Source organism: Canis aureus, chromosome 15 (genome assembly GCF_053574225.1).
Source record: "Canis aureus isolate CA01 chromosome 15, VMU_Caureus_v.1.0, whole genome shotgun sequence".
Taxonomy (NCBI): Eukaryota; Metazoa; Chordata; class Mammalia; order Carnivora; family Canidae; genus Canis; species Canis aureus.
Genome location: NC_135625.1, coordinates 19022979 through 19035010, shown reverse-complemented (window position 1 = coordinate 19035010; position 12032 = coordinate 19022979). Strand labels below are relative to the sequence as shown.

Here is a 12032-nt window from a genome sequence, read left to right as displayed (position 1 = left end):
ACTCTTAACCCACTGAGCCACCCAGGCACTCCAATTTCACATAACTTAATCAAGAGCAGCCATGAGCACATTTGGCACGTGGCTTGCATTTTGAAAGACTACAACTAAGCCTTGTGTTACTAGCATGACAGACCGAAATACCACTGCTTCAGACACCTCGGACGATTAGGGATAACATACGGAGCATCCTTCATGGTTGGATGCCTCATTTCTCCAAAGCGCGTGCTGCACATGGCACTAGCTATCGGCTCTGCTCCCAGCCTTCTGGGGTGCTAAGTGAATGGCAATCTTATGTCCAGGATACAGTTGGAACAGGGACAGAGTTCCACACTGCTGTAAAGCGGGAAAGGTATGGAGGGTTTTTCTGTTTTGTTTTTCCTCTTACTACTGATTTGCTCAGTACTATTTTCTTTTAGAGGGAAGGCACTGGCATTCTCAAGTACTGGGTTGGACACAACTTAGATTTAGTACATTTGAAAGTTTAAAATGGGGATGCCCGGGTGGCCCAGCAGTTTAGTGCCTCCCTTCGGCCCAGGCCATGACCCTGGAGACTTGGGATTGAGTCCCACATCAGACTCCCTGGATGGAGCCTGCTTCTCCCTCTGCCTGTGTCTCTGCCTCTCTCTCTCTCTCTCTCTCTCTCTCTCTCTCTCTCTGTGTCTCTCATGAATAAATGAATAAAATATATTTAAAAAATGAAAGTTTAAAATGCACCTTTCCAGTTCCAACATTTTTTTTTCAAATAAAAAGGAACAAATATGAAAGTGACATTAATCTGAAAAAGTGACCATTACTCATAAACATTTAGCTGTATGACATGATCCATTCAAAATTCTGAACCTTCCAAAAACCTTTGCAAAGTCAAAGCTAGATGATTTGCCAAGACTGTGAAATATCCTTCTCTGGCTATTTGGAAAGGGAGCGTAGAGAGTTACTAGCATGATATGGTTTAGGACAGGTGGCTAGAGTAGTAAGTCACCTTAAGGTTTTGCTTTTCTAGAAAAGTACCTATAGATGATCTAAGATGTAGCCAGCACGTGGGCACAATGTTAGACACACAGTGAGGAGAACAGTTTGTTTAAAATAAATAATATTCCTTATGAGATTTAAGCATGTCAAATTTTATAAAATAATTTATGTCTATTTGTGAGATCCAAAATATGCACTTTCAGAGCATATTCATTTATAGTATAAGGTTTACTATAAATAATTACTCTAAATTCTTGTTTTTTTCTCAGATTATTCATTTATTTTTTCCCAATATTTAAAAAATTAGGTGAGAGTATATCTAACTCAATTTGTGCAGAAGAACAATTTTTTTCTCACAATCTAAGAACTGAAAAAAATCTACATGCTTAGAATAGACTAGTCACTTAAAGATTAAGATCTGCTAGAAATATTTTGGTAAAGTTACATGGATTTTTTTTTTCTTTACTTTCAAAAGAGTTCCCCTCCCTCTACTTTTGATAAATCTTCCTACAGCACTCTGGATCAAATCATGGATTTACTATAGAATTAGATACTCCTAGATGAATCTGTGGTGAAGAAGATCACAGAGTACTTTATAATGCATCACCAAAATAATTTAAATGGGAGAAGTATTTTGGTGATGGATTTATGAATGATTCAAAGGCCACAAGAAGAATATTAGGTAGTTCTCACTTCAGACTCCTATAGTCTTTAAAAGATATAGCTTTATTTTTTTTCTACTAATTCTAATCCTACAGCATGCTTAGGATAAAATGTTGCCACAACTGAATCAATTTGAAGGTAAGTGATATTAAGTGTGAACAAGATCTTACCATTCTGAACATCCAACACATGATGTTTATCTAATGTCCAACCACCCATGTTGGAAGCATCTAATTCATAGCCTTGCAAAATGGCAGTTCTCTTTTCCCACAGAGTCAAGTCCAGACACGACTCGTATTCATATCCAACTGACACTGGAATCAAGAGAAATTACAGTTCAATTTCTCAACCACAGGCAGAAGCGCAATTTATTCTATTATTTTGATAAAACTGCTTTTTTCCACAATTGTATTCTAAGACTATATTTCCACTCGTTTATGTGTAGTTTACTTTTCTATGAGAAGATTTGACCACGTAAAAGGTGTCTTTCAATGAAACAATCTTCAATATTATTTTTCTGTTGATTTCATGGGAAACTAGTATTTTTTCCCTCACACCACTTTTTCACAAGGGGTTCACAGCACAAAATGAAGACCAGATTGGGCACCTGGTTATGTAATTAGATCAGATAAATCAGCCTCAGGTGGTGATCAGATGGTAACAAAAATAATATTTGCTATCTGAATAATTAGAGCTGTTTAGTTTCCAAGAGTATTAAATTGTGGAAAATATTTACGATAAGTAAGGTTCAATTCAGCAAAGAAGATAGTCTGATTACAACATTATGTTCACATGTTACTATCAGGAATGAACGAAAACACGAGCAGTAAATGACTGTGAACAAATCACAAATGAAAAGTGTCCCAGTCACAATGAAACATGGTTTTTAAGATTTAGAACAAAGTAAAGGGAGAAGTGGCAATTATCTGACTGATCTGAATGAATTCAAGCCCAAGTTTATATTAATTTCAGAATAAAATGTCTATGATATTCTCAGGTAAAACCTAATGGAACCAAAAGCATCCATTAGTTTTTGCTGTTCTTGGCCTGATCATGAAGCTCTTAAGCATATGTATCTCAACAGGTCAATCTTCGATCTCACTGTGCCATCACTTAGTGAAACAATGGGCTTAACTGATGTTTTAAGAATGTCAGTCCACTGAGTTGACTCCTGCTCAAAAAAGCTGAAATAATTTTTGGACATAAATATTGTCTGGATCCTTTTAAAAATCATTATGAGTTGAAACTACCCTAATTGTTAGATACAGAAAACATAAAAAAAGGATAAGGAAAACTAAGGAGATTAAAGTTAGAAAGAACAAAAAAAAAAAGCAAGAAGGAAGGAGAATAGTAAGGAAAAAGAACATGAAGGAAAGGATAGGACAACTTGGAATCTCATTCAAAACATTTTGGAAGATATAATTTCAGCCAGAAAAGAAGGGCTATTTGCTTCTCATCATATGGAATATATTCCCTTGTCCCATGGTAGGTCTCAATCAACCAGCTTATAACTCCCCAAGGCCAACCTTACTGCTTTCCTCTCTGTTTGTCCACAGATTTCCATGGTGACAATCAATTTCATGTTAGTTATGACTTCACGACAATTTTTTCTGGATGCAGAATAGACCAGTATAGAACTTACCAACAGCTTCCGATAGACCATAGACCTTCTGGTTATATGCATCTGTTTTATCCCATATAAAAGTATAGGCCAGGTTTGGCGAGGCAGGAAACCACTTCTGAAACAGTCTTCCTACCACAGCCACCATGAGGTGAACCTTCATTAAATTAAATGGTATGACGGACTGGGTCATGGTGATCTTAAGAACTGACTTATATCCTGCAGCTCTGGAGCTCAGGTAGGAAAGTTTCAAATCTGTTCCCGGAATTGTAGTTTCTTCATGGAGTACCTAGGTTTGAATAAAGTGGAAACTTCAAACTGTGATCACGGATAACTAGCTATTAGGTAAAACAGATTTAAAAGAACTGAATATTGCAACTAAAATAAGACACCAAAGAGTCACTAATCCCAAATACACATCTGAGCGGTTACTTTATTCAATAATTAAAAATAACTCTGCTGCCAGCCCAATTTTTTTCCTCCTAAAAGCTTCTTGTCATTCATTCTGAGTTAATCACACCTCAGGTGCTACTCCTCATACAGGAGACACAGTGACTGCTCCATCAGGCTGACATGCACTGACTTGTTGGCTCATAGTCACAGCCGATTCTCGCTAACCCATCTTTCACCCCTGTCGCCCTGGAGAATGAGAGCAGACATTTCTAAGATGGTTAGCTCAGAGCAGGGATGTGGTCCAGGCCAAAGATCTGGCCTACACCAGCTGGCTCATTTAGGGATTAAGCCCTTGCCTATGGCCTCGGCAGCTGACTGGTCACAGCCTAGAAAGATGGGAGTGATTAACAAAAAAGACCAATTCATTTGGATTAAATCGTAGTGAATTCTGTATCCATGTTGAAAGGCAACAGAACAACAGCATATTTGTCATAATTAGTTAAACACTGAGCTAGGACTCACCACTGATTTTTGATATGATGGTAGATGCAGTAATATTTCAGAGCTGCATAAATCCTCCCTGGGAGAACTAGTGTGTTACTGAACACACATGCAAGACACTCAATGTACACTTTTTGAATTGAAGCTGGACTGAAAAGTTAAAATAATGGCCTGACTAAGAACAGTCTCCTTTATAGATTTTTAAAAATCATATTCTTAGCCCCACAATTTATCCATCAATGTGACCAGGTCAACGAATGCCAACAAATTCATACTGACGTACACCAAGTATATTATGCCAAAACATTACTTATTTTGAAAAAAAATATATTTTATGTGGTGTATAAGATCTTTCTAGATAGTGCAGATGCTAACAACCAAGCTCCTACTAGTTGGGTTAACAATGGTAGCTCTTGATAGGTTTACTACAATACATATACTGCAAAGTGCAAGGCTATCTCTACTCAAGAATCTGCATCAGGAAGTCACTGTTTTGTCTTCTAAGAATTCAATAACATTTTCAAAGATTTCCTCATGTTGCCCTGTTGAGATTCATTCTTCAGACATAAAGGATTACATATTGTGTTAGAAAAATCATAGCATAGCAATCCAGTGGTCAGTAGGATCCAGCTCCTCTGGCACAGAACAGTTAGGATTGATGCCTATCTGTCATCTCCAAATTATAATGACTTAAGTAGAACACACGATAGTGAGGTTGTAGTGGTCAATTTAAGTAAGTAGGACATAAGAATGGGTTGAGGAAACCTCCATTCTGGCCTGTGAGCCAATGTTGGCATCAAGAGTGATGCAATGCAGTACAGTGGAGTAAGAAGACATTGTTCTGCTCTCACAGCACCTATTTACCACAGGGAGTGGGGTTTCTTATCAAACAAACATGCCCATTGATTTCAGCCATACACTGTCTCAAGCAAAACAGTTTATGGACATATAGAAACTTTCGAGAGCTCTGTTAGACTCGGGGAGAACATTACATTTAAGACTGACAGCACTTTTATGTGGCTGTAGGCTACAGGGTGAATAATCTAAATACAACTCATTGTTCTTCCATCATTGGGGTGAAATATCAGTGGGTTCGCTTGAAAAATGGATTCCGGGACTCTTGAATGGCCCTGAAAATGTAAGTGATGGAACCCTAAGGCATATAATTTGTTTCCTCTTAATTTGTTTTTGTTTTCAAAATGATTTCTCACAAATCTGATAGGTTTTCTATATGTAATACAGTCTTTCATTAATTAAATATATATTCCCTGTGATCTGGTAGGGGCTGCTTCTCTAATTCAAAATATTACATGTTATTCCCAATTTTAATAACAGATTATTATCTTTGTCATCATTAACCTACTTCCATGGAACAAATATCTGTAATTTTGTTCATTAAAACATGTGTTTCTCCTATGTAATTTAACTTGACCATGTTATTTTGCATTAGTGAGGAAAGTAAATCCAGCCAGAGTGGAAGAATAAACCATTAAGCTTATTTTTTGCCAGCTGCGTGATCTATAAGCCCCGTTCTTCAGCCCATTGAATATTCAGTTAGAAACTACAATTAAAAATATGACATAAAAAATAAAGGCTTTCTTTGATTTTGTTGTTTTTGTTTTGTTTTATGATAAGTTGATAAATATTTTATTTTATTTATTTAAAAAAATTTTTTTAACTTTTATTTATTTATGATAGGCACACAGTGAGAGAGAGAGAGGCAGAGACACAGGCAGAGGGAGAAGCAGGCTCCATGCACTGGGAGCCTGACGTGGGATTCGATCCCGGATATCCAGGACTGCGCCCTGGGCCAAAGGCAGGCGCCAAACCGCTGCGCCACCCAGGGATCCCTGATAAATATTTTATAATAAATAAGGTTACATATTTCAGCTAAAAGGTTACTTTTTCAGCTAAAGAAAAAGTACATCCTTCCAAATCTTGGTCTGATCTGTTTCCTCTCCTCTACTTCCACCACCACTGTGAGTGTTGTGCCCTCCCCATCTCAGTGCTGGATATGTATGGAAATACGGTGAACAGTAGTCAGTTCACTAATTTATCTGTCTTCTTCTACCAATTACCCATTTTGCCACTTGAGTTAGCTTTAAAGAAATCTGAAAAGATGCCATTGGCCCCCTGGTTCCATATTGCCTATAGAATTCAAGGTCTCCATTGTATGGTATTTAGGGCCATCTGGCCCTAACCTTTTCTCTTATATGCCCTAGGTTTAAGTAGTTCACCAGTTTTAATATGACATCATATGTTTTTACCACCATGTAGTGGCTCACACATTTTCTTCAGTCTGGAATATCCTTTCCCCACTTTGAAGGCCAACCCCAGTGATGCTTTTTTGGCTTCTTTAGGAATAGACCTCTCTTTCGAACTCTCAGACTTCTTCCTTTAAATCTTGATCACATTTAGAATGGTGGGAATCCATGTCTTATTATTCTTTTTATCTAGTAGAGCATCTCATACATAATAGGCTCTCAGTAAATTTCTACTAAATGTTTGCAGACTGTTTGATGGATGGGGAAAAAAAACCCTTCATGTATTCCTACAATTGTTGACAACTTGAAATCCATTTCAATGACTCAGTTTGCTAAATATGTGCCACCTATAGATTGACAGACAGACAGACAGACAGACACTGCTTCAAGGTTCAATCTATTTAAGGACTGGCTAAGAAATTCAGAGTTACTGCAAGATGGCCCCTGGGAAGGAAGTACTATGTTGCATAAGATTACAATGAATTTCCAAAAGCTTCAGCTCAAAGCTGGCTTGGCTGTTATGCAGTAAATCATTGACATGTCTCTTCTGTATTACATTTGCCTGCGAGAGTTCTTATCTGTTATCCTACACCTTCTCAGCTTATCTCCTCTGCCCTCTAGCTGCACTCCCTCCCTAGGGGATCTCATCCTATGCTTGATGTTTATCTTTATCACTGATGACCCCAAGTTTACATTTTACTTCCATCTTCTCCCCTGGACTCCACTTCTTACCACTTCCACCTCAACTACTTTTGTCCAAGCCACCAGCATCTCTCCTACTACTGAGACTCTCTCCTACCTGGTCTCCTTTGTTGCAACATTTGCCTAATATAGAACATTCTTAGTGTAGCAACTGTAGTGATCCTTTTAAGAAGGAAATGAGTAGGGGCACCTGGGTGGCTCAGTTGCTTAAGTGTTCATCTCTTGGTTTAGGCTCAGGTCATGATCTCAGGTTGTGGGATGGAGCCCTGCCTCAGGCTCCTTGCTCAGCGAGGAGTCTGCTTGAGATTCTTTCCCCCTCCTCTAACCCTGCTCCCCCACATCAGATGAATACATAAAATCTTTTAAAAAAAGAAGGAAATCAGTAACTGTTATTGTTTTACTTAAAAATTGCCAGCAGCTTCCAATTACTAAAAGTAGGAAGTCCTTATCCTTGCCACGGTCTTCAATGATTTGCGTGTCACCCCTTTACTCATGACACACCTGCTGGCCTCTTTGCCATTTTGTGAACAAGCCAAACATTCTCTTCCCTTGGAGCTTCTGCACTTGCTTCTTGTGCTAACTGGAATACCCTTTTATTTTTGGGTTTATTCTTTCACTTTCTTAAAATTTCAACTGAAATATCAACTTGTCAAAAAGATCTTCCTGGACCATACTTTATATCATCATACCTCCATCCATTAACTCTGTTTTAGATTTAAAAAATAAGTCTTATTCACAACCTGACATATATTTATACATTTGTTGTCTCTCTCCCCATTAGCTGGTAAGCTCCTTGAGAACAGGTACTACATCTGATTGGCTTACTGCTTCATTCCATTCTCACAGTGCCTGGTGCAGAGAAGAACAAATGTGACAAGCTGCTATGTGCTGCTATATTTTATTTTATTTTTTTAAAAAGAGTTTACTTTTTTGAGAGAAAGTGAGCATGAATGGCGTGGGGTGCTATGGCAGAGGGAGAAACAGAAGCAGACTCCCCACTGAGCATGGAACTTGATGCAGAGGCTTGATCCCAGGACTCTGGGATCATGACTTGAGCCAAAGGCAGACAAGTAACCAACTGAACCACCCAGGCATTCCTGTGCTGCTTTATTTTAAAAGACCACATATTTTGGGGGTACCTAGGTGGCTTGGTTTGTTAAGTGACCAACTCTTGATTTTGGCTCATGTCACGATCTTGAGGTTGTGGGATGGAACCCCACAGCTCGCTCCACGCTCAGTTGGGAGTCACCTTGAGAATCTCTCTTCTTCTCCCTTTGCCCCTCCCCCTTGTCTCTCTGTCTCTTGAATAAATAAAACTTAAAAAAAATAAAGACTACATATTTTTACTTATTTATGAATAAAGTCCATTATTATTGCACCTAACGTCCTATCTTTAAGGCCTCAAAGTTATAATTGGAAACAAAGAGGAAGCAAAATGATCTCTAGATCTTTCAGTAGATAAAAGGAATAGTGAAAGTATGGCTATTCTTAAAAAAAAAAGGTATATAGTTTTCTTTTCGTGGAGGAGAATAGGCTTTACTATAAATTATTAGAACTTAAGACATAATACCAACTTCTCTTGATAAAATAAATATCTTGAGAAAATTAATGAACATTTGTTGCTAAAAATTATCTTTTTTGAAACACACTTTTGCTTCTAATTAAACAGTAAGTCACTGAGAGTAATGACCATGTATAATAGTGCTTGTTAACCATGTCAAGCAGTATCAAAACTTTTTTCCAGTGATTGAGTGAATGAACAAAAGCATTGTTACCTGTTGAGTTTAAGATGTTTTTCCATTTGGCTATGACTAATAAATATATACAGATATAGTGTAGCTTGAACAAAAAGTAAAGTATTTTGAGTAGATCTTTAAGGAATAACTAGATATCCTACGACAGTATGACCTATTCTTACACGCACACATGCATATGTACCCCCCACATTCTTTGTTTCAGTCTATAGAATTACTAAGGATAGTGCTGGAATTTTGCAATCTTTCTTGAAGGTTTCTTGAAGGAAACCACATAAACTGAAGATGTTTCCTTAAAAGTGCTGCCTGCTAGAACACTCTACCTGTGTTTCGGGAATAATGGGGCTGTCTTCAGGAGAAGATCTGAAAAAGGTGGATAAAGGAGAAGACACGATGATGGGATTTGGCCTCACAAATCCACTCAGATCACAGCTGGGAATGTCATTCTCTTCCTTCTTCATGACTAGGGTATCCATCACATAGAAGACATTCCATGGAATCCACACAGTATGATACTGAGTGAGGAATGGGGAGCGTTCAAATACCAAAGTAAGAGAAGCACCGCCATTTGCCACCAAATCAAACCTAAGAAAAAACAAGATTACTTAGCTAGGTATCTGGATCCCATACAGCTTCCAACAATGCTCAGCTCCTCAAACATGCTTTATGAAGAAAACCAACTTTTCTCCCAACTTGTATATAATTTCAAACCTATTAAAATAATTATTCAACAAACACCCACACACCTTTTACTTAGATTTACCAATTTATTAACATTTTCCCGAATTTGCTTTATCTATCTACCCATCTACTCATTTTTTTCAGAACAATCTGAGCTTAAGTGACAGATGATACGGAATGTAACTTCTAAACATGTCGATGAATCTTCTAAAACAAAGAAAATTCCCCTACAAAACCACAACCATGTTATCATGTCTTGGCAAATGAAATCAACTTTCAAAGAACTACATGGGCATGTGACTTTATGTCTCTGCCACATGAGCTGTCACAGATTTCTGGAGTCTAAAAGTTGTTGCAGTTCTATATTAAAAGGGATAATAAAACATAATGGGTGATATAAGAATGCCTAGCTCTTATACTGAAAATATTTCAAACGGAGAGAGTGCAGTGGGAATGACTCACATTCCATCCTGGCGGGTAATAGTATATCCATATTCTGGGTAATGGAAAAACGAGACATTTACTCCAATAAGTGGAGTTCCATCAGCAGTTAGTACTTGGCCTCTGATGACGGATGCAAGGCTGTGGGAAAAGTAGAAGAATTAAAACGAACATTTGTCTTCTCAGGCCAACATTATCATGATTTAGAGATAATTCAACGTAAGGATAAAATAACACTGTCACACACACTCGCTATTCACAAAAAACAGACCTGAAATAGTCCCGAGACAATGTCCTTTTTAATTCAATGTAATTCACATTCTCTAAATGCCTGGTGTTTACCCTGAGTTTTAATGTGTTGCAATCTGGTTTTTGGAGAGTTATCAAGACCAATAATTTAGAGATGAATTTTTTAAAATTATAAATTGTGCTTTTTTCATAAGTCATATATCTGGTGCTTACATGAAGAAAAGTATACCTTCCAATTAATTCCAAGGCAATCCATAAATCTGCAGGGACCAAGAAGAACAAGATTTAAAGGGGCAATAAGGCACATTTGTGCAACAACTTTTAATCAACTGCTGGGTTTAACTGCATTAATGCTGTTAAATTACTGCAGAGCCAGGAGTTCTAGTGTAAATCATCTTCTTTTACTCAGTGAGACACAAGACACCTGCTTTCACTTACTGGTTTATTTTCAGGTCATTACTGCTCTGTAAAGCACCAGTCAAACAGCTTATGCAATCTTACTGCCATGCCGTTAGCAGTTCCATTACATTAATTCATAATTTATATTATTTAGCGAGCTCAGCTAAAAAAAAAAAGCTCACTTCTGTTTTGCCTTTTGGGGTCTTTTCACTGCGTCTTTTGAAACATTTCCAACTGTGCTAACAAAATCAACTAGTTAAATGAAGATTTATTGACTCCTTAATGGGATGTCCTGTTATGGCTCAGGTACTGAAATTGACAAAGTATGTGAACTGTGTCAAAAATACTTGAAATGTGAAGTTTGGTGAGGTATTTGCCGAAAGAGGAAAAATTGCATTAGAAGAAAAAGCACTTTCCTCAAATTCACAGTCATCAGCAGTTCATATAAAGTGCATTTAACTATTGATAATATCACTACAAATCTATCTATGTAAGGAAAAAAATGCATGAACCTTTTATTGAAAGGACTTTCTCCAGGTATGACATGGGTGCTATCAGATCCTATAAGAAAACTGATTCGATCATAGAAGGATTTGGCAGCTTGCTGTGAGGGGGACTGTAAGCTTTGGCTGATGACATCCTGAGGATCAGGCAATCCGCGGCAGTAGGGTTGGTTTTGGCAGGAACTCTGTAAACAGCAATCAGGATCCATACAGTCAACGAGCCCATCTGCAGAGAGAAGTGGAAGCCAGTAAGAGAGTTCCTCTTGTTAATCGGTGATGAGCAACACGTTTTGTTTGTTGGTTCGTTTTCTTTCAGATCCAAGGAATCGGCCCCCCCCCGCCCCCCATCTGAGAGTAATTTCTACGAGGCAGACTTTTTGGAAACATCAAATATTAATACAATACTTGCAGCCGCTTTCACGCAGAGTAAATGTTTGGATTGGAGATGGCTGATTCTGAGTAAGAAATAAAAAATGACTGATTAGAACAATCTATTAGCAGTAGGAAGGACTACAGATTAGTTTTAAGAATAATTACTGAAGCCTTCTCTATTTTAGAGAAAACGCATAGGAGTTAATATAATGAGCATTACTGGTCAATGGATTGGGACCTACGTAGGGTGAAGGTCTAAAATTTGGGAAAGGGTCAGAAAATGAAAGTCTGTGAAGTGAAGCAAATACAAATCAACGTATGATGGTTGAGATCAGCCAATCGCCTTTCAAGGAAATAGCTTTCCCGAGGAAGTTAAAGTGTGTTCCAAATAAAATTAAGGCATCTCTCAAATATTACATAGAATCCTGAGCCCCTTGCATATCTCTGCTAAAATGGAGGTGTAACTTTAAAATGGCAAATGGAGGTGCCTGGGTGGCTGGGCTGGGTGATTGCCTTCAGC

The 12032-nt window shown here is 37.8% G+C and overlaps 1 protein-coding gene across 8 annotated transcripts in view; it reads right to left on the bottom strand.

Moving 5' to 3' along the window:
- Nucleotides 1-12032, bottom strand: part of TENM3 (teneurin transmembrane protein 3) — a 603842-nt gene that overhangs the window by 54705 nt on the left and 537105 nt on the right. For all 8 annotated transcript variants that reach the window (XM_077848637.1, XM_077848636.1, XM_077848639.1 and 5 more), the window contains 5 exons: nucleotides 11150-11366; nucleotides 10011-10130; nucleotides 9191-9452; nucleotides 3275-3542; nucleotides 1803-1946 (listed from right to left, as the gene is read on the bottom strand). In XM_077848637.1, coding sequence (XP_077704763.1) covers nucleotides 1803-1946; nucleotides 3275-3542; nucleotides 9191-9452; nucleotides 10011-10130; nucleotides 11150-11366 — 1011 coding nt within the window. The remainder of the gene's footprint in view (nucleotides 1-1802; nucleotides 1947-3274; nucleotides 3543-9190; nucleotides 9453-10010; nucleotides 10131-11149; nucleotides 11367-12032) is intronic.